We start from the raw sequence: 22,791 nt of genomic DNA on the forward strand, positions 1-22,791 counted from the left end.
TAGCAATGCTCCTGCAGGTACATACTTAACCCTGCTCTTTCTCTGGAAAACAAGTTTTTGTATGGTTTCAAATCCTTCCTTATTAATTTGTTTAATGTCCATTTCTAAAACCTGTTTGACCAGAGGTGACTGACAGACACACACACACACACACACACACACACATGAGCGTTGCAAACAAACAAGTAACTTGAGCAGAATGATGCCTCCTTCAAACCACTTACAGCTCTGTAAAAAAAAAAAAAAATGCTATCTAGATTAAGCTTAATGATGCAAACCTGTGCAAGCTTGCTCAGAAGCGTGTCGCTGTGCAAAAGGATTCAGCCTGAATCTCTTTCTGTTCCTGCCAGTCTATAAAACTGCATACTGGCCTCTCTTATCAGGTCAAAGTCACCATTGCTTTTTCCCAGTCACCTGTCCCATGCCTGTGTGACAGCAGTGTGTCCTTTCCTTTTGCCCATAACAGAAATAGATAAGACTTTTTTAATATATAGTGATCTGGTTTGGGAATTAACAGCCAGTAGAGTTACTGCTAAAGGTCAGATCTTATAATCCTGTAACTTTCGTTCTTTCTCTGTCCCTCTCACATTCTCTCAGGCACAACAAATATCTCTCCTCCCCCCCCCCCCCCCCGCCACGCAAACACATGAACTTGAAAGTTGCATCGTGTTGTTAGTACACACAAAGAAATTCATTAAGAGCTGCGGTATCATTTTGGGCATGTAGCCATTTCAGCTTCTCAGTTCTGATAACATATTTGTAAGCTTTAGAAATCCAAGGAACAGAGCAGTTATAAAAAGAAATTGAAATGAAGACAACCAGGAAGCAAGTGTGTTGAGAGGGTTGTGGTGTTGTTTTTTTAAGTACCCTACATAACCAGGATATATATTATACTGACATTTTAGGTGCATGTAATCTTTGAAGTAAAATAGGAAGTTGCTTCACTAAAGTTTTCCCAAAGATAACACTTGTAGTTCATTTGCTTGCTTAGCTTAAGAGTTACAGTAAACAGAAATGCAGTGCATTTTGTTAAATGTTGTTTCCCGTCCCCCCTGCACACAGTTCTCTTTTGAGAGATGCTAAGTCTGGAAGTTAACTTTCAAAATTAGGCATGTGTTTTGTTATGAGTCATCTTACACCAGAAGTTAAAGCAGGTTTCTGAGGTTGCAACTGGCAATTCAAGTAATTTGTGCTTTTAGATATTTCCACAGATGGCTAGAGCAGATTACTGAATCTTGGTTTGAACAAAAATCAGGCATGCTCTTTTTCTAAATGTTTTAGAACAGCCTTTTTGGGGGCGGGGGAGGAGGCGGCAGCCCTACACGCTCAGTGGACTTACTTCCGAGTAGACATGTATAGGTTTACCCTCTTTGTGTGTGAATGCATTGTCGGATGTTCATATGTTTTCAGTAGTATGCACCCTTAATTCATTCAGAAATGTATATTTAAATGTGTGTTCTCCAGGCTGCGCAAAAGGCATCACTTATGAAATGCCAATTAAATTTCCAATTTAATTGGTGCATAGCTTTCGTTTTCTCTCCTGATGGTTAAGAGAAAATCCACAGTTGTCATATTAAAATGGTCATATGCTCATATAATACACTTATGCAAAACAAAGTCTCCCCCTTCTTGTTCTGTGTCAGTCCAGTTCTTTTACTAGTCCATCATGGTTTAAAATCACCCACACACGTTAGGAGGGGTAGGTTGGTTTCGGTTTTCTCCCCCCCCCCCTTTTTATACTTACTAGAACCCCTGTGGCCTACTGATACCAAATTTGGAAAGTAAGAGCTCATACTAGGGATCTTCTAACAGTTAAGGCATAACTAATCTGTGTTAAATAATCTGAAACATGCACTGCTGCTAAAAGATCTGAGACTCGTCCTCCTGGATCTGGTCAGGCCCACCTAGTCGAGCCTTCTTTGCAAAAAATAAAGATCCCCTCAACAGCAGGCTTGTTTTTTATTTATTATATTGATATTTACTAAATTTATATGCCACCCTTCATGACAGTTCACAAGATAAAACACAAGTAAATCATTAAACCAAAACAAAACAATAACCCCCCTTCCCACAGACACATTTAAAAGGCTGTAGGATATAAAGCAGCCCAAGGCCTGGCTGAAGAGGAACACTTTTGCCGGCCACCTAAAATATATAATGAAGGCGTCAGGCAAACCTCCCTGGGGAGAGCATTCCATGAACGGGGAGCCATTGCAGAGAAGGCCCATTCTCGTGTTGCCACCCTCCAGACCACACATGGAGGAGGCACATGAAGAAGGGCTTCAGATGAGGGGTGTAGAGTCTGGTTTTGTGCATCACCAGTTACATAGGAAACTTACCATTCTACTGCTGGTCCCCACACTTAGAATTTACAACTTTCCTCCCTGTATATGCTGCATGTGGTGTTACTGCACTGTCGTCTTCCTCCCAATCTCGAACATTTCTGACAGAAAGGTGAGTGACAATGATCTCAATAAAATAGATCTTGTGCTTCTTCTGGCTTCGTTGCAGGTACTACACGGGCTAATGCACGAGCTCCTGCTCCATATAAAAGGGATTTTGAAGCCAAGCTGAGGAATTTCTACAGGAAGCTGGAGACTAAAGGATACGGACAAGGCCCAGGGAAATTGAAGTATGTAGAAGTCTTACATAGATCCGAGCATATTTCAGAAACAGAACACTGTGCTACGGTCAATTTATTCCCACTAATGCATGCCGCAGAGCCCCAAGCTTGATGTATTTTGTTTGTTTTTAAAGAAAAGCCATTTTGAGAAGGCAGAGGAGAAGGATGAGGTGTGCTTGAACCTTTTGAAGCTTGCCGTTTCCTCAGTCCAAAACCTACCACAAGTGGTTTTTCTGAAAGAAGTAGGACATCTGAGTTCTGTTACATACTGTTACAAAAGTTGGGTGCCTTCCGCTCTCTCTGCCGAGCAGTGACAAGAGCTCATGGGTTTCCGGGCTCTTACCCAGGATCTGTGGTCCTTTAGGGGAATTGAGACATGGCAGAGACTCTCATAGCTTTAAGAAATATGGCTTAATCACCTATTTACACCTTCAGTCTGCATGGAGGGAGTCCAGATCTTACAGCATGGTTATTTCAAGAGGGATTTGTCCCCCACAGCAGTGCAGCCAGCCTTCAGCCATCTTGCCCAAGATGGATCCCAGTCCTCCTCCTCCTCCTCCTCCTTCCTATCACCTCATACCCAGTTACCCTGGTAACTCCCCAAACCCCCAGTTTCTGTTCACACCTCAGGGCAAGGAAGGAGGACAATTCTCTTGCATTGCCAATGACCCTCAATGGCCCTGTATATTAATGGCCCTAGCTTGGCCAGGTCTTTTTGCATAGGCTGGCCCAGGAAAACCTCTGCAGCTTGTATTTCTCCCTTCACATCCCAAATGATCGGATGTCCTACCATTTATTGATTTCTAAGGTTTTGGGGTCCCACCTTCAAATTTATAACAATTCATTTTCATGTGATTTGTTGTTTCCCCCTGGCAATCCATAATGGGTTTTTTTTTTTGGGGGGGGGGTTTAAACCACTTTGGTTTTGTAAACTGCTTTTAGGTGTGGCGGTGTATTTCTTTAAAAATAAATAAATAAAAATATATATTTATTTATGGAATAAATAAACGTGACACCGAGTATTAGTTGCTGCCATCGAGAGCAAAGAGCTCCCAGGATATGTCAGCTAACATGTTGGGTTGGGATATTGGAAGGTAAAGGGTAAAGGGACCCCTGACCATTAGGTCCAGTTGTGACCGACTCTAGGATTGCGGCACTCATCTCGCTTCATTGGCCAAGGGAGCTGGCATACAGCTTCCGGGTCATGTGGCCAGCATGACTAAGCCGCTTCTGGCGAAACCAGAGCAGCGCACGGAAATGCCATTTACCTTCCCGCTGGAGTGGTACCTATTTATCTACTTGCACTTTGACGTGCTTTCGAACTGCTAGGTTTGCAGGAGCAGGGACCGAGCAACAGGAGCTCACCCCATCGTGGGGATTCGAACTGCCGACCTTCTGATCGGCAAGTCCTAGGCTCTGTGGTTTAACCCACAGCGCCACCCGCTTCCCTTGGGATGTTGGAAACTCAAGTTCAAATACCCACTTGGGACCAAATTAGACATTACATGGCAGGTGTGTGTCACCATCTCTCAGTGATTTTTTTTTTAAAAAAAATATAATGCACATCAGCTCCAAGAGACTGCATTCCACACTGCTGTTCCCTCCCCTTTGCCATTTCATGTCCCGTTTGACCCTTGGCTATAAAATACGAGTGATATACAAAATAAAATACAAGGGACGTGGGTAGCACTGATCTAAACCACTGAGTCTCTTGGGCTTGCTGATCAGATGGTCGGCGGTTCAAATCCACACAATGGAGTGAGCTCCCGTACTCTGTCCCAGCTCCTGCCTACCTAGCAGTTCGAAAGCATGCCAGTGCAAGTAGATAAATAGCTACTGCTGCAGTGGGAAAGTAAACGGCATTTCCATTCACTCTGTTTTCCATCACGGTGTTCTGTTGCACCAGAAGCAGTTTAGTCCTGCTGGCCACATGACCTGGAAAACTGTCTGTGGACAAACGCTGGCTCCCTCGGCCTGAAAGCGAGATGAGCACCGCAACCCCATAGTCGCCTTTGACTGGACTTAACCATCCAGGGGTTCTTTAGCTTGCAAGGGATGTCCATAGGTGAGTGACCATCTTTCATCCAACAGCTTTTGTTTTTGGCAAACACCTTCCACCAAATAGCAGCCACTCAAGAATTTAGGTTCCATCATTCTCACCTTGTCCTTTTGGCAGAATTCCATTGGTTTTCTGCATCATGTGTATTAAAGACATTCCCGGCCATTGCAAACTGTAAGTGCTGGAAACGTTTGGCGTCAGTGTCTGTAGTTCAGACTTTTCAGGCTGCTTCTGCCTATTCCGAATCATGCTGGTGCTGGACCAACATCAACTGAATTACCTACACAGTTTATTTCTTTAGGTAAGCACCCTGTTGTCCTTATGAGGGGAGGAAAAGAAGAAGCATCCATCCCTATTGCTCTGGCACAATGCCCAGGAAACTGTTATCTAAATGGATCCTAAGAAATGTTAGATTGGCTCCTAAGACATGGCTTGTAGTGCTAACTTTCCCAGGCAGTCTAAATATAACTAGGGGGGGAAACATTTAAGCTACAAATTATGGCCTCCTTTGATTCCATTTTGTTTCATTGTGCAGATTAATTATCAGGAGAGACCATTTGCTGGAAGATGCCTTCAACCAAATTATGGGTTATTCAAGAAAGGACCTGCAAAGAAATAAACTGTATGTCACGTTTGTCGGAGAGGAAGGGTGAGTAGAAAAGGGAAGTGGCCCCCAATACAGTATGTACTTTCTGCTACGCTTCGCAGCTGCACTCAAGTATTTCATCTACTGTTTGCGGTCTAGAGCGAGAAGAGGAAGGATTACAGCCAGGAAATGCCTCTCATAAGCCTAGAACTTACAGCTGTTCGAAAATAAGTTCTCTGAGCTTTGTGACATGTGAATTCCTTTGCAAAGCATCAATTAAACTGTGTACATGTTGAGTTCCTTCCAGATCTGTTTTTGGCAGGGAGAGCTCCATCCTGCATATTGCTTTGCACTCCCAAGTTTGCTTCGAGGGGTTGGAAATAGTTTTGCTAGAGATCTAGAAAACTGTAGCATGGTTTGAATTTTCTACAGTCGTTGCAGTAGATGCTTCAGGCAATGAATGAGAGAAGATTGACATTATAAAATTTATTGAGCTGTTCAAGAATTTGGCGAGGTTAGACCGGAAACTTAAAAGAACTAGAGGGTCATTGTTCCTTCCTTCCTTCCTTCCTTCCTTCCTTCCTTCCTTCCTTCCTTCCTTCCTTCCTTCCCTCCCTCCCTCCCTCCCTCCTTCCTTCCTTCCTTTCTTCCTTCCCTCCCTCCCTCCCTCCCTCCCTCCTTCCTTCCTTCCTTCCTTCCTTCCTTCCTTCCTTCCTTCCTTCCTCTATTTTGCACAATTTGCTACTTCTGCTCAAAATGCACTTCTTTTAGAGAAAGAAAGGCATTCCTATATAATCTCAGGGTCTTGCAAGCCAATGTGTGTGTGTGTGTGTGTGTGTGTGTATGTGTGTGTAATGTAGCAAGTGATTCATTTCCTCAACATGCATGCAGAATGTTTTGTCACTGAGGATATGTGAATTCCGCACACCAGTAATGGCATCAGTTATATTAATAATCGTTAATATTGACAATACTAATAATCAAGTTTTAGAAGTGGTTTGAGAGTGCTACCAGCACATATTAAATAGTCCCTTCAACATCGCTGATGATGAATACGCTGCTATCTTCTTCTTGTGGTTGTATTAATAAATTTAAAATTAAACTTTATGGGAGGAATTCAGTGTTGTGCTGCTGTGAATGTTATGTCACTGTAAGTGTTTTTGCTTGCTTGACGGAACGATCTCCCCTTTCTTCCTCCCATTCTTATTTTATATTGTATCAAGAATGTGAACCACCTTTGGGGCCCTTTTGGAAGCCAGAAGGCGATATACAAATGCTTGTTATAAATAAATTCAGTAAACCATTTTTCAGTGATTGAATGTTTTTACATAACATGATATGGAACGCATTAACAAATGCGGGCAGGCCTTTGCCTGTGTGTCCATCACCAGCACAATGTGAATCATTCTGATCTGTCCCCCCTGCCCATCTACATGCCCAAAGAGAGCAAGCTAGAAGCCATAACGTTTGTGTGCTGGAACAGTTAAGCATTTGCCCCTGCAGCTGTTGTGTGCAAATGTTTTGCTGGTTTGGCATTACTTCAGCCTTGTGCCAGTTCTTAAATTGTACAAGTAACCTGGCTGTCGGAAGGAGTTGCAATGAATGAACAGTGCAGCAAGGAGGCATGTTAACTATTTGCAGGAAAGCACTGGCTAGAATTAGGTTTTTTTCATGTGTCGGCAGCAAACCATGCCAATTCAAATGCTGTAACTCAGGAAAGTAGGAGATGGAAGGAAAGTAAGAGATGAGTTTCTCTGTATCAGGTTCCTCAATATGCTGGTGGACTACAACCCCCATCATCCATGGCCATTGGCTAGGCTGGCTGGGGTTCATGGGAGTTGTAGTCTGACGGCATCTGGAAGGCACCACATTGGCTGCCTCTGCTATATATGTAGCGTCTTTCAAGCTGCAGGCCGACTCAGTTTTCTTTCTCTTGGTACTCTATCCAGACATCATAAAAACTTTGTGAAGTTCATAGTGAGATAACACTCCGGCTATGTGTACTGTGCACTTGAAAAATCAAAATATTGTGCTAAGTCAAACCAAATTACTCCCCCTTTTTAAAATAAACAAATTATATTGTTTCTGTTCCACTTCTCCTACACTCAAAGCTGCTCACAAAAATCAAACTCAACCATAAAACTTATGAAACACAAAATATGGAACAGGCTAAAGTGCTCAGCCTCAACAAATAAGTACAAGTGGTTATACTGAGAAGAGGGGCCTTTGCATCATTTCTTCTGGGCACCAAACTGAAAATTGCATCGTTAGACGACGGAGACACTGCTACCTTGGGTTTGCTTTGCACCTCAGGACATAGGGCCAATCTTCTCAAGCATGTGGGCACGCGATAAAAATCTTAATTCGGAAGAGGCGCACTCGAAGATTAAATTTCCTTGTATTGCACAAGATATTATTGTTTCTGGTAGTCATGGGGAGGAACAAGGAGCTATTTTGGTCATGCTGACAGAAGGAATCCCACTGAACACCCTGTTAGCTTTAGAAATATCGCTGAATATTTCTCCCAATTTTCAGCTATTTGGCAGCCATGACGGCTAGAAACCTGAACTTAAAAAAATGAATAAAACTGTAAGTTGATACCCTCATAATGCTTTTGACCTGTAAAAAATGCTTTCATTTAAGAGAATTGCACAGAACACATATTCGGTCCCTCCAAGCCATATTGAAACAGACTTAAAAAGTAGAAGGCATGTGGGTATTCCCCTATAACTCCTGGTCGTTTGTAGTTCCATAAAGCAGAAGAACTTGTGGGGACGTTTGTTATTAAAGAGACCAAGTCTAGTTTAGAGAAGTCCAGCATTAAATCCTCATGCAGATGTTTGTCTTATAAGAACAGTCTTGGCCTATATGGTACGCAGGCAATTCACCAATGAATAAAGGTTCTACATGGTAACCCTAGTGATAGGTCTGTTTTGCCACTCTCCCCAATGTGCAGTGTCATGTCAATGGCATCTGCGTGTCTTTCAACATGCCCCATTGCAAGCTTACCCGGGAGATGTCTTCAGGCTGGGTTAACATTTCTCATCTTGCCCAAGCACGGAAGGAATGTTAATGGCATTGCTGTGCTGATGATGATTACTGGCATCCTTTTTTTAAAACACACACACAACCTTAAAATATTGTAGTGTGGGAGTTCAAGAGAAGTTCTTTCCATTCATTGGTGTTAATACACAGACTTCTAGTATAAGCTACCTTCTTTCACTATCAAAATTGTGGAATGAATAATAGTGAATCAGGCTAACCTGTCTGGTCCTGAAGGTGTAGTAGAGGCAATGTTTGTATTTTCTGCTTGGGTTCCAGCCAGCATTACTCACTTTACAGTGCAAACCCTCTCCTTGTCTACTGAGAAGTAGGCCCCATTGAGTTCATTAGAGCTTACTATCAAGTTGAGTGAGTAGATGATTGCAGCCTCATTATCTCCAAGCTGTCAGAACTGACACTTGGACATCGGAAAATCCAGTTTGTAGAGTTACTCTTGGTTGGTGCTGTTGGCTCAATCCATTCGTGGAAGAAAACCACATTTTATTTATTGCCAGCGAGCCATATCTATTTCTTGTTGGCTAGATGTTGAAAGAGCAGCGATATATACACCACAGAATTCTACAAATGCACCTGTAAAATAAAGTTTTGCCCCCAGAAAAAGCAACAGATACAGTATATCACTGGAGGTACCTTGGTTGGGGTTTGGAGGGGCTCATGTGGTTGATATTTTTAATTAATTTATTTAAACTTTTGCATGTTGCTTTTCTGCCTCATATAAAGAAGGACAATAATGCAACAATCGGATATGTATGAGAGTTAGAATGGGTGAGAATGGATAGGTCTCATTCCGTTTTTTCTCAAGGAAATATAAAAAGGTTCATCTGAAGTTCTTTTTGTTTGTTTTTGTTTTGCAAAAGTTCGTTGTTTTGCAAGGAGGGGGTTTTCTCTGCTACGAAGGGAAGCTTAGCACTTTCCTGCTGCATTGTTGAAGGTGTGAATAAACTACAGTAATCGTGCAAGGCTTCCATTTTCTAGAAACTGTTAACAGGAATCATTAGCAAGGTGAAAACCAGGATATAGCAACTGGTCCTGTCCAACAGAGATAGCAGGAGCTCAGTCTTGAAGGGTTATAATGCCAAACTCTTTAGGGCAGTGCCTTGAACTTTCACTATAACTGGGAGCAGTTTTGCATGCCTGGGTATTGTGGAGGAACAGGAAACGGCCTGCACTTTTTTGCTCCTTTGTCTCATTCCAAGTGTGTTGCAACACCTCCTCCTGAAAGACATGTGCAAGCTCTTGGACTTGGCTTACTAGAAAGCAGAAAGTAAGTCTGTGTGCTCTCTGCTTGGCACTGTGCTGCTTTCCAAATACCCCCAAAGGTAATCCCTGTAATTATGTTGTCGTTGGCGGTTTTAAGACCCAAACAACAAGAGGCTGTTGTTAGCATTAGACAAGAGTATATTGAAAAAAAAACGACTAGGCAAAACTGCAATACGTTTAACCAATTCATATGCAAGAGGGGTCAGAAAGAACAGTGAAATCAGACATTTAGAAATAGGCGAAGAAAATGCAACTCTGCCTAATCCTGGTGGTAAGATTTGGCAGCAGGGTTCCAGATGTAGAATAATTATCAGTCCGTATTCCAAAGGTGCACTTAATTCTAGCCAGATAGCCAAAAAGGCTGCCTCATATTCCAGCAATCAGGAATGCAGCTTAATGTTCACAGGTAAGATCATCAGACAAGTCACCTGGTGACTGACATCATGCAACCCATGTGACTTGGGACCAGTCATAGGGCACCTCATGTGTAACCTACATCTGTACCAAACTTAATTAACTGCTTGCATTAGAACAGCTTTGGGTTTAGGCAAGAAGATGTGAGCACGAACCTTTCTTCCGGTGGGAATAATGGCTATGAGTAGGAAATCTGAATGGTCCAGTCCTTAATTTGGCTCGGTGGCTCAATCTATGTAATAGGGTTAGCAAACTTGTTGGTTCTGACTGGAAAGGTTTGTTCAAAGGACAGGAATCTTTTAAAAAAAACCATGATTAATTGAAGTTGAATTAATGTTTTCTCAGGCTTTCAGGTGAGTAGGCAGCCAGGACACAGCAATCTTCCTATTGAGCTTAGTGACACTTTGCTTCAAAAGCAATATAAAATAACAAAGCAAAAACAATAAGGTAGGATCTCTCTTTTTAAAGAACAGCCGTTGGAACACAGCACCATGGTATTTTTCAAATGAGTTTTTTGTGTGTGAATTTTCTTTTGTTGAAAGTTGCCTTGGGTGTTTTTGCTGCACCCGCCAACAAGCTTAGTGATAGTGGTGTTTTTTTGTTTTTTAAAATGATACACATTTGCCTGCCTCATTATCATACCTATCATCTCTCTGAAATTAGTCTTGTGCAACACGAACTTCTGTGGGTTTTCATCTCAAATTTACTATTTCAGTTTGGGACAGAAGAGGAAGCCTGCTTAGTAAGTCAATTAGTAAGTAGGCTACGTGAGTGAAGAGTGTGCGAATGCACATTCCATTCACTTATTTTTCCTTGAGTTACACATTCAGATAAATCACATGTATAGATTTCCTTAAGACTGTTTGTTTTCAGTGCAGCAGATGGGGAATTGCATATTTGATTGGGCCCTCTCATCAAACTCTCCTTTGCTACAGAAAACAGACATGTCACTCTGGAAGATTCTAGGCTAGAATCCTTTCATTCATATAGATAGATACATAGATATATAGGAACCATTCAAATTCAACTTAATTAAAAATATGTAATACATTGTCCAAGGCTATTCACTTGTGATTCAGCCAGGCTTGTACGTGAATGTTGTTAAATGGAAAATATTCTGCACTCTGTGCCTTTCAGTGGAAGAAACACATTTATGCTAGGTTGGAAAATCCTGCAAATCAAGTCCTTTCAAGAATCACATGCCAGCTTTACAGAATAAACTGTCTTGGATTGTGAATGGAAAAGAAATTTGGTTAGGTTATCAAACCTACCTAATTTGCACTTCCTGAAAGTGCATGTGAACCAAAATGCAGCTGTCCTTTGAAATTAGCATTTCTTCAATTTTTGTGATTCAGTTCTCCAACCAGAAATGTGTACAAAAGTGCATATATTAGGGGAAATGTACCTAAAAACCCATGTATTAGTGAATGTAAGGTTAAAAAACAACAACCAGTATGAGGGGAAATTGGTTGCAAAAATGTGCAGTAACATGTTGATGAATTTTGATGAAGACAAGCTAATGCTGAAATGTGGTGAAATGTGGTTTATGCTGGCAGAGCAATTCCATAACGAAGATGTGTTGTGTGATTAATTGTTATGTTTATTGTTAAAGTGTTACACTGCTTCCTATAGCTGTGAGCTGTGCTCCAAGGATCGTTCACCAATAGGGAATGTCTCTCAGCTAGGCCTGCATCCTTGCGCTTAGCTATTCTTAGGAAGTTTGAAGAAAAAAATATAGGGGATTATGATTTTCCCTAATGGACTCAAAAGTCAAGTCCTCACAGCAGCTGTCCCTCTGCTCTTCATCTCAATCTCCTGTAGCCAAGCAGAGCAAGTCCATCTATCGCCCTTAGAGCCTCAGATCTCTCCTGAGCAAACGTTCATTGTTTTGCCTACTCTGAGCAGTTGGGAGCAGAGCAGCCAACATCCTATTGGAACTGAAGACAGTGTAACAATGTAAGAAGCTCCCTTATAACTGAGTTAGTCCATCCAGCTCAGGATTGTCTAACCTGACTGGCATTGGTTCTCCAGGGTTTCATCCAAGAGGGCCTTCTTACTCCTACTTGTAAAAGTCTGGGCTTGGATCTGACTTTTCATTTGCAACATATGTGCTCTACTACTGAAGAGCACGTGGTCAGGTGCCTATCTCAGGCGACAGGGTGCATGGGGGCATCACATCCCAATGTAGGTTTTTCTCCCCACTTGTTCCCACTCTTCATTCGCCCCTTTTTCCCTGGCGGGAAGGGGGCACCATTTTGCTGTTCGCCTTAGGTGCCAAAATGTCTTGGGCCGGCCCTGACTGTGGTGAACTGCTGTTTCACTGTTCTCAATATTGACCGTTACCCTTTCCCAGAAGTCCATAGGGAAGTGAGAGATCCTTTTGCTTAGTTGCTGGGGGGAATTTCTTTGCACGTGCCCAGCCAGATGGGAAGATCTTCCGTATTAATTTCCTTCTGTGGGTTTTGAGCGGTGCTGAAAAATGAGCATCCTGAACGTGGAACTGGAACTTTGTAAATTTTTTAATCCTGTTTGTAACATCATACTCATGCGAATTGGGGTCCTCACCGATGGTTTCAATAAAACAAAGCATGGAAGCAAAATATCTGAGGAACATGACCTGCTGTTGAGTATTAACCGTATCTTCTTTAATCTCCTTGGGTTATGAGCCCATGAAGAACGGCAAGACACTGAACCTAGCTCACTGCTAAGTCAGATAATCTCTTCAATGTGTGTCCACTTAACTGTCATCTGGGAAGTGAATTTCCTTATGTTTCTGACAGTTCAGGATTACTGGCCCTGATAAACAAAGGGTCTAAGTGAGTTGTAGCTCCCTTAACAAAATACAGAACCCTGAAGGAAGGGGAGGGGGAAATAAGTCAAGTAAAATGACAGCATCAGAATAATGTCAGTTTATTCTTAAAGGAAAAGACATATTGTGAAATAGCAATATTAGTTCCATTGTGCAAAGGTGCAATGTGGCGATTATTATTTTCCATTTCCAGCTTGGATCTGCTCAAGGCAGCACATACTTAGTTCTCCTTCTTCCCATTTCATCCTTACAACAACCCTGTGATGTTGGTTAGGTTGAGAGCGAGTGACTGGCTCATGATCATCCAGTGAGTTTCATGGCTGGCCCAGAGCTCTTAGAAGAACTGGAGATGTCCAAAATAAAATTTAGGAACAATGCGTTATTTTTCTTCTGAATTGAAGTGCAGTTGAGCCAGCCCCATGCATGGACAACCATTGAATAGACAACATTATACAATCTCTGCCTTTATATGGGAGGTGTAAAATTCTGCTATAATGCAAAATTCTCAAGTGGAAATTAGGAACAATAACCAAACTTAGCAAAATGTTAAGTAATATAAATGGTAATTAAATAAAACATTCTTTTCTGAAAGTATCATGGGAAGTAGTCTTACAGAGAATATAGGTTTAAGATGTGTTTTAGTTCATTCTTATATAATAATGATTTTGTTTTGTTTTTCAAAGGCTGGACTACAGTGGACCTTCACGGGAGTTTTTCTTCCTGGTATCAAGAGAACTCTTCAACCCATATTACGGCTTGTTTGAATATTCAGCCAACGATACTTACACTGTGCAAATAAGCCCCATGTCTGCCTTTGTGGACAATCACCATGAATGGTAAGAATGATGAAACATTATTATTAATGTCTACCCATAGAGCCCTAATTTTGACATGTGTTTATTTAGTTGCATGAATAAGGTCCCCCGAAAGAGCTGTACACAGGGCCCCATAGACCATAAATCCAGGACAGAGCATTCCTAGATTTCCAGTTTTCTGCCACCTTCTGAATTTCAATCTTTCAGTGTGGGGGAAGCTCCCCCAAACAAACCCCAATCCATCAGAACACAAGCACAACCAGAAATCATGGCTTATCTTTTGTCTTTGATCAGCTTATCGGACTGAGGTGCTGTTCTAAAACTTTCATTCTTTTTAATTCACCAGTGAAATTTGCAAATGTCCCCCACCCCCTTGTGTTAAATGTTGCTCTTGTTTCTTGCATGTTCAGTGTGAGGATCAATAAAAAGTTGTGGTTTCGTAAATGACTGGTTAGTGTTTTACCAGCTCTGTGGGGATCCACATTTGTATTAGAAAGCAAACAGCCTGATAGCTGCAACAGAAAGCCACTCTGTTAATTCGGATGCAAAAATAGCATTAAACACAGAATAAAGTCGGCCAGAAAGAGATTTTAATCAGTGTTTACTGCCTCTCATTGGGCTGAGCCCTTTCCATGAATACAGATTAGGGAATTGGGGGAGGGGGCAGAGAGAGTGACCCATTTTCTTACTCAGGAAGAAACAGTGTCATTCCCAACACTATTTAGGACTATTCCACATTAAGTTTTGTGTTTTGTTTTTAACTGCGGGTCCTGTGTAGTCTGAGGCATATTTCAATGGGTGCCATAAGAATGTGATCTGATATTTTAAAGCAAATAGGTTGATACGTTGTGAGTTATGTTGTTTTAAGCATGATTAAAAATATATACAGTGCTTTTTTTCTAAAAAAAATAAATTTAGGGGTACTCTCATTTTCTTACTCATATTGAAATACTGCCCCTCAATGAGGCCAAAATTAGATTAACAAAACGTTTAGGGGTCTGTATACCCCCAGAAAAAAAGCACTGTGTGTGTGTGTATATGGTGCCTGAGTTACGCTTTTTGCACAGTAAATAAATAAGTAAATCAGACCCCTGCAGGCAGAGTAATAGTGGCTTAAGGGGACTGCATATATGTATCAGTTGGCTTCCACAAACTTGAGTACGCAGCTGTTGCTGTAGGTCTTCCTGTTGTCTTATAATATCTCCCCAATCCCTGGGACTATGAAACTGCTTTTTCAAGGTTTTAATTTCCAAGGATCCTGTTGCTTTGACAAGTTGCATGTTGGGCAGAGATCCAGAAGATGAAGGATTTTCTTCCACCTACACCTAGGAGCATAGAAGGCTGTCTTAATACTGAGCCAAACCATTGGTCTAAAACTAGCTCAAGGTTGTCAACACTTACCAGGGCCAGACCTATCCCCAAGCCTGCAAAAACCTTCACCTCCCCCATTTTTTAAAAACTGTTTCTGCAGTTGCTAAAGGCCCAAAAGCCTGGCCAGAAAAGTCTAGCAGCTGCCTGCCCAGTTGAAGTTACTTCAGCCATGGAGTGACACATATTGAATAGAAAGGATATTTCCCCCAGAATATTTTTCCTAAGAGTTTTCCTCTTGCTCTGAACTTAGGCTAATTCTAAATATCGATGTGCCATCTATCCTCAGTGGCTGCATTTCTTGCCATTTCTTAATTTTTTCGAAGGATGACCATTGCATAAAGAAGCTTAATGAAGTGTTCATTCCTAAGGACCACATGGAAATGTGATGCCAAATAATTCCGCGTATTAACTGAATGTTTTTTTAATAAGCATATTTAAGGGGTTTTAGTGGATAGTGCTGTAAAGGCTCTTCACTCAACAACAAAAATAAGCCCGATCTGCTCTCTTAATTTCTCTTATGCAGGTTCAGGTTTAGTGGTCGAATCCTGGGTCTTGCTCTAATACACCAGTATTTATTAGATGCCTTCTTCACACGACCATTTTATAAAGCCCTCCTCAGAATGTGAGTATGAGTCTTTTTCATGGTGAACCTTCTGTCAATTTCTTGTCCACAAAATAGGTGTCTAATTACAAGCCCAGTTAAGGCCTGCTATAATGATATTGATTGCTAATGAGATCATACAAATGCTTTATCATCAAGAGGTAAACCTCGGTGGATGCAGTTGACTATTGAAATATTTTGTTTCTTGCATGAATCCTTACCTTGTATTTTTGTGTGCATAATCTTGGTATGAATTTGCAGTTACAGTGGAACCTCGGTTGTCGAACACTTCGGAAGCCAAACAATTCGAACCCGAACGCCAACAACCCAAAAGTGAATGCTTCCGTTTTCAAACACGTCTTGGAAGTTAGAACAGCTTCTGGGGCGTGTTTCTTCATTTATTAAAAGGAATTTGCTGACTTGCAATTGTGCCTCAGTTGTTGAATGGTTTTCCAGAACTGATTATGTTCAACAACTGAGGTTCCACTGTACCATATTGAGCTGACAAGGTAGAAAGAAAAGACTTTGCTCCCTGCAGTTGTCTTACTACATATCAATAGAGCAGAATTTCTTATTTCTTTTTCCAGAAATAATTAAATTGAATGCAAACAATAAATTAATTTAGACTGTATAAAATGGTCCCTAGTTGTAGGTTTGGTCATTCGCTTTGCTACAGTAGATGCATGGGGGGAGGGACTGAAAGAGGAAAGATGGATTTTGTTCTGATTTGTGGGAAATAATTGTAGTTATGGCTACATGCAAAGCTGGCATTAATGTCAGCATGATGTCTCCGATCATGGAGGGCTCCAGTTCTAATGATGAGCAATATATCTTTGAGTAGGTAGGTAAATGTGTGCAGACTCGTTATTTTGTTTAAAATCAGCATGGGTGCAAAACGAAACAAAAATTATTTTGTTTAATAAAAAGATTCAAATGAATAAGTTATTTAGGACTTTTATGATTTTAATGTGTACTTTGGGGAAATATATACATCACTAATTAAATAACTGCTTTTACTATTAAGATAAATTAGTGCTTCTAGATTCCTTTGAGCTTAAGTGGTTGTTCTTCGGATGTCTCTCTTTGCCCTTTCTAGTATTGTAAGAATTTTCTGTCTTAACTTCTCTTCACGTGCTACCTTTTCCGCCACTGCTATCATTTCCATTCCTCTAATTTATTCTTGTTTATGTTAGACTGTGTGACCTGAGTGACTTGGAATACCTTGATGAGGAGTTCCACCAGAGTTTGCAGTGGATGAAAGACAACGATATACATGATATCCTAGATCTCACATTCACTGTAAATGAAGAAGTCTTTGGACAGGTGTGCACAATTTTTTTTCCTCTGAAAACTACATAGAAAAACTTATTTTTAGTTTCATTTCTATATTCTCTTCCTATATATCTCCTTTGTTGAGATGTAATGTCATTGGTTTGTTGTTTCTGCAGGTTTCCTTCCCTCTCGAATAAAAAGCTTTTAATGTTAATGTTCAAAACTTTGTATTACCAGTTACCGGTCCAGCACAGCTTTAAAAGGCTGACTCTGATACTATATAGTGTTGTGAGCTTCTTGAGATGTGAAAATGAGCAATTCCTCTTTTATGAAAGTTATTTGGACCCTAAAGTCTCTGCACAGATGCAGCTGAGGTTGGAATTGGCCAGATTCATTTGTCTAAAATCAGATTTACAGTGGTACCTTGGTTCTCGAACTTAATCTCTTCCATTCGACTCCCGAAACCATTCGAAGGCGCAGCTTCCGATTGGCTGCAGGAGCTTCCTGCACTCAGTCAGAAGCCACGCTGGACGTTCGGCTTCTAAAAAATATTAGCAAACCGGAAAAGTTTTAGCAAAACTTCCGGGTTTGCGGAGTTCGGGAGCCAATTTGTTCAGGAGCCAAGCTGTCCTAGGTACCAAGGTACCACTGTATTTAGATTGACTGTTGCTCCTTGTCTAAATTAGTAGCTGCCGTTCTAGCATTTAAGAGAACCACTTGACTCCATTGAGATTTGTAAGAGTTGAGTGCCCAGCTTTGCACTTCAGTCCATTGGGTGTCTCGGTAGCAACTGAGGGTGCCAGGCTTTCTCTTCACCACTCTGGCAGAGCCACTCCATTGTAGAGGAATCCCCAAACTTAGCAGACAGTGGGCAAATTTTCCCCGGGGATTCTTGAAGCTGGGTAAGGAGCTTGCAACTTGAGGCCTGATTCATATGTTACCGTTAAAGTGCTGCTGCCAAAAATAGACATGCATGGTCTGGGCTCCACATCACAGCATCTACCCGCAAAATGGATTGTGTGGCAGCTTCCTATGTCATTGCCAGTGGTGCCAATGCAGACTCAGCACTCCCGTGGGAGGTGATTTGAGTTGACCTGCCTAATGGATGCTCAAAGAAGTTGTCACAGTGTTGTTGAGCTCTGAGCACGTGGAGGCATTTCTTTGGCACCTCTTAAGCCTACAGCAGTATTGCTATGAATCAGTATACATAGATGGGCGGGGTATAAATACTATTATTATTATTATTATTATTATTATTATTATTATTGAATACTTTTGCAACTCTGTGCTATTAACTTGCCAGGATGGGAAGGAGTGATTTGAAATTTTTCTTTGCATGTGTTGCATGTGACTTCTTGTTGCAGTGTGTTTGTCAATATTAGAAAGCTTCATTTCAATCTCTCTCTTTAGAATGTGAAGGCTTGTTTGTATATATCTCTTTGGAGGGGTTGGGGGCGGGATTTCCTGCTTTGTACTTGATACCACTGGCCCAAGAGGGAGTTTTCAGCTCCTCTTTTTTTAAGCTGCCTGGGTTTCACCACTTCAAATAAGAATCTGCCATTGGGGGAATAAGTACAGCTTGATAATATAAGAAACTCAGCTTGCAACAGATCCTTCTTCCTAACGTTTTGGTGGTGGTTTGCCTTTTAAGATTACTGAACGAGAACTGAAGCCTGGAGGTGCCAACATCCCAGTCACAGAGAAGAACAAGAAGGAATATATAGAGAGGATGGTGAAATGGAGAATTGAGAGAGGTGTTGTGCAGCAAACAGAGAGTCTAGTGCGTGGCTTTTACGAGGTAAAACCCCCCCAAAAAAACATTCTGATTATGTTTTCAGTGTTTTATGTTCCCCAAAGCATTGCACCATTCAGCAGGATTATTCGCGAGCCATGATTAATGCATCTCCCACAACTGACTAAATTGTCCTGAAAAGCATTGCATTGTCATTGGTACTACTGCATGTGCAGAATTCATCATTAAAGCCGCGGAGTCAAGTAATAAAGGCTACCTTTTGTAAGGAACTGGGAAATGTAATGATCACTATTCGTACTGCTGGCAGTCAGCAACTAATGCATGAGTTGAGGAGCCAATCATTTAGTCTGGACATAGCATTTCAATGTATGTTTAGAATATTGTACTGGGGTTATTACGTAGACTTTTGAGGCCAGCTCGGTCCAGGATCCTTAAGAATTCGTGCTTGGGAATAGGTCATTGGTCACCAACTCCCTCTTGGAGTTGGTGACCAGTGACCTATTCCCAAGCACAAGCTCATAAGGATTCTGGATATTACCATGGCAAGCACCTTCATCTATCTCTAGCAGTCAGTGGCAATTTGTGCTAGCAGTAACCCTTTCAGAGACCAAGGACCTGCCATCTTGCTGACTCCTTCCTCATCCCCGCCCACCCCCCACTATCCACATAATCTGTGCTAACGCATTAAAAAAAAACCCTATTGTTGTAGGATGCAGAAACTCTCAATTTATTAGTGGTTCCTGGGAATCTAATAGCAGTGGAGTAAACCCTGTTTGGAGCACATTAGTACTGAGGTTGCACTACTGATCTCCTTTATCCTGAAGTTATTTTATTATTCCTTGCTTTATAATTTTGCTTTGCAAATACTGATGGATGGGGGAAACCCCAAGTATTTTTCTTTAAAAACTTAACTGCTTCATCCAGATGTTCCGCACAAAATGATAGCATTATGAGCTTTGGAGAGTGGAGATAGCATGTGCTTTTAAATGTGCTGTACCACTGAGCTTTGTATATGAAAGGTGCCAGGTTCAGCCGCTGGAATCTCCAGATAGGGCTCAGGAAGATTCCTGTCTGAAACCTTGGGAAACTGTTTCCAGTCAGAGTAGGCAAAGAAGTCGTACCTTGGTTCTCGAATTGCTTAGTTGCCGAACAAATCAGCTCCTGAACGCCGCAAACCCTGAAGTAAGTGTTCTGGTTTGCGAACGTTTTTCGGAAGCTGAACATCTGACGGGGCTTCCGCTTGAGTGCAGGAAGCTCCTGCAGCCAATCGGAAGCCGCGCCTTGGTTTTCGAATGGTTCCTCCCGGAACGGATTAAGTTCGAGAACCAAGGTACCACTGTAAGTAAAGGTAAAGGGACCCCTGACCATTAGGTCCAGTTGTGACCGACTCTGGGGTTGCGGCGCTCGTCTCGCTTTATTGGCTGAGGGAGCCGGCGCACAGCTTCCGGGTCATGTGGCCAGCATGACTAAGCCACTTCTGGCGAACCAGAGCAGCACACGGAAACACCGTTTACCTTCCCGCCGGAGCGGTACCTTTTTATCTACTTGCACTTTGACATGCCTTCGAACTGCTAGGTTGGCAGGAGCAGGGACCGAGCAACGGGAGCTCACCCCGTCACGGGGATTTGAACTGCTGACCTTCTGATCAGCAAGTCCTAGGCTCTGTGGTTAACCCACAGCACCACCTGCGTCCCTTTTAGGTACCACTGTACTGGTGGACAAATGCCTTGATTTGTTAAGGCAACTTACTATGTTCCTGTACAGTAATGGGCAGAAAATAAAAAGAAACAACAGCACATACCATTTGGCTATGTTTATTTTCTTTCCTAGGTTGTTGATGCGAGGCTGGTGTCTGTATTTGATGCAAGAGAATTGGAGCTGGTTATTGCTGGCACGGCAGAAATCGACTTAAGTGACTGGAGAAATAACACCGAATACAGAGGAGGTGACACCTACTAAAATATACATATGTACATAGTTAGATTACAGTTAGTCTGGCTGGGTGGTCACAGTCTGTATAAACCAGGAGAGGTAAAGCTGCTGTTAGTTCTTTTTTTTCCAAGAGTCCCGTAAACTATTCTAATTTAATTTCAGGCCTTCATCTGTTGCAGTGTAATTTTAGAAAGCTGGTGCTCACACTTTAAGCTTAACTTCAGAGAGCTTGGATTTCCCCCCACTTAGCTTTAGGAATGGGGTGGGCATTTCATCTGATAAAAGAGGTAAAAATTCAAAACAGCGCAGCTGGTGAGACCAACTAGGTTAATCTGGAGATATAAAGGTATGCTCAGCGTTAATTTCTTACAGATGATAAAGATGGCAAGAGTTGAAAGAGGTTAGGGCTCTCCAGTGAAAGATGAGAAGCCTCCATCTTCAGATTTTCTGTGGCAGATATCTTTTGAGTTTTGACATTTGGAGTTCATTCCTGGCACTTTTGAAAATGATTTAAGGTATCTTAGGGCAGGGGGACGGGACCATTGGGATCAGCTCCTTGATAGAAATCATCTGAGATGTCAGCATGCACAACTGAACACTCAAACATTGGTTTAGAACTCAAATGAAAATAAAGTTATTAAAAAAGTTGATGCATTCATATGTACAGCTAGGATTTAAACTGCTGCTATAGCTAAGCCATACGCTGGCTTCCGTACTTAGGATTGCTCCATTATATATCAGATACATTTAAAACGTTTTCCGATTTCTTGTAATACGTCCACCATTAATGCCTCTTCTGTGCCACTTTTAAAAAGTATTAAACCCTTGAACCATTTCCTGTAAAAATGGGTTGTCAGATATATCTGTCCATTCAAAAATTGGATCTGGTATGACTTTGCTTCGGTACATAATCCCAGAAAGCTTTCACCTTCATTTGTGTTGCCCCATGCTGTTTACAGCTTTTTCATTACCTTCTCTTGTGCTTCTTAGCACCATTATTCTTCCATTTTGCCCCTGTTTTCCCCATCTTCATTTATTTATTGTTTCTCATGCTCTTTCCAACATCCCACATTTCACACACAGCTAGAATCCAGAATATGAGCAAAACATATGTATGCCAATATATCTTCGCTGTTAGAGCAGAGCCACCCCCTTGAAATTTCACAGACGAAAACTGACATATGTTTCATTCCTCCACCTTTATTCCTTTGTTATGCCTCCTATTCAGGTTTCTTACCTGTACTGTCTCACAACCAGACTTTCCTCTTCTGCACATCTGGTGTATCTACCATGCACAATTCAAAGTGTTGGTGCTGATCTTTAAAGCCCTAAACGGCCTCGGTCCAATATACCTGAAGGAGCGTCTCCACCTCCATCGTTCTGCCCGGACACTGAGGTCCTGCGCCGAGGGCCTTCTGGCGGTTCCCTCGCTGCGAGAAGCCAAGTTACAGGGAACCAGGCAGATGGCCTTCTTGGTAGTGGCACCTGTCCTGTGGAACACCCTCCCACCAGTTGTCAAAGAGAAAAATAACTACCAAACTTTTAGAAGACATCTAGAGGCAGCCCTGTTTAGGGAAGCTTTTAATGTTTAATACGTTACTGTGTTTTAGTGTTTACTGGAAGCCGCCCAGAGTGGCTGGGGAAACCCCACCAGATGGGTGGGGTATAAATAATAAATTATCATCATCATCATCATCATCATCTTACACCAGCATCTCCTTTCAGTTCTCAAATATCTTTATTTTCAAGGCCAGGAACTGGTAACCTGTGGCTCTCTAGATGTTGCTAGACTACAACTCCCATCATCCCTGACCATTTCCCATAGTTGCTAGGGTTGATGGGAGTGGGAATCCATCAACAAGTGGACGGCAGACTCTAGGATTACAGATACATCCACTAAAGTTCTAAGTTTCATGTTTTCAGATATAGTACTCCAGTTTAAAATGTGTGTGCCTATAGCAGGTGTAAAAGCTGATGCTTGGCCCCTGAAAAATCTTCGGAAGCAGGAGCCCAATCCTTTCCCATTTGCTGTTGCCAACTATATTCAGAATTTCCAGACTTGGTAACATTGTCAGTGCATTTGTATTTGGATAACTAGACTAGAGAACGCAATAAGAAGACATAATCAGTTTTGAGACGAATGCGATAACTGTGCCCAAACCAAGTGAATACTACTATGTCATCATCTGGTGCTTTGTGTAGGTTTTTCCTCAATTGATTAAACAACCTTAAT

General features: G+C 41.7%; 2 protein-coding genes across 7 annotated transcripts in view; both read left to right on the forward strand.

Annotated features, from left to right (window-relative positions):
• Positions 1-22,791, forward strand: part of HECW2 (HECT, C2 and WW domain containing E3 ubiquitin protein ligase 2) — a 192,798-nt gene that overhangs the window by 160,453 nt on the left and 9,554 nt on the right. For 4 of the 6 annotated variants that reach the window (XM_079975784.1, XM_079975785.1, XM_079975787.1 and 1 more), the window contains 7 exons: positions 2,512-2,632; positions 5,218-5,331; positions 13,498-13,650; positions 15,524-15,622; positions 16,795-16,924; positions 18,525-18,671; positions 20,457-20,571. In XM_079975784.1, coding sequence (XP_079831910.1) covers positions 2,512-2,632; positions 5,218-5,331; positions 13,498-13,650; positions 15,524-15,622; positions 16,795-16,924; positions 18,525-18,671; positions 20,457-20,571 — 879 coding nt within the window. Of the gene's footprint in view, positions 1-2,511; positions 2,633-5,217; positions 5,332-13,497; positions 13,651-15,523; positions 15,623-16,794; positions 16,925-18,524; positions 18,672-18,730; positions 18,986-20,456; positions 20,572-22,791 lie in introns of those variants that run through there. The other 2 variants (XM_079975788.1, XM_079975789.1) reach the window with 2 other exon arrangements.
• STK17B (serine/threonine kinase 17b) overlaps positions 1-22,791 on the forward strand; it is a 113,863-nt gene that overhangs the window by 18,391 nt on the left and 72,681 nt on the right. The gene's annotated exons all lie outside the window — the stretch shown is intronic.

This window comes from Podarcis cretensis (genome assembly GCF_951804945.1).
Source record: "Podarcis cretensis genome assembly, chromosome: 1".
Taxonomy (NCBI): domain Eukaryota; kingdom Metazoa; phylum Chordata; class Lepidosauria; order Squamata; family Lacertidae; genus Podarcis; species Podarcis cretensis.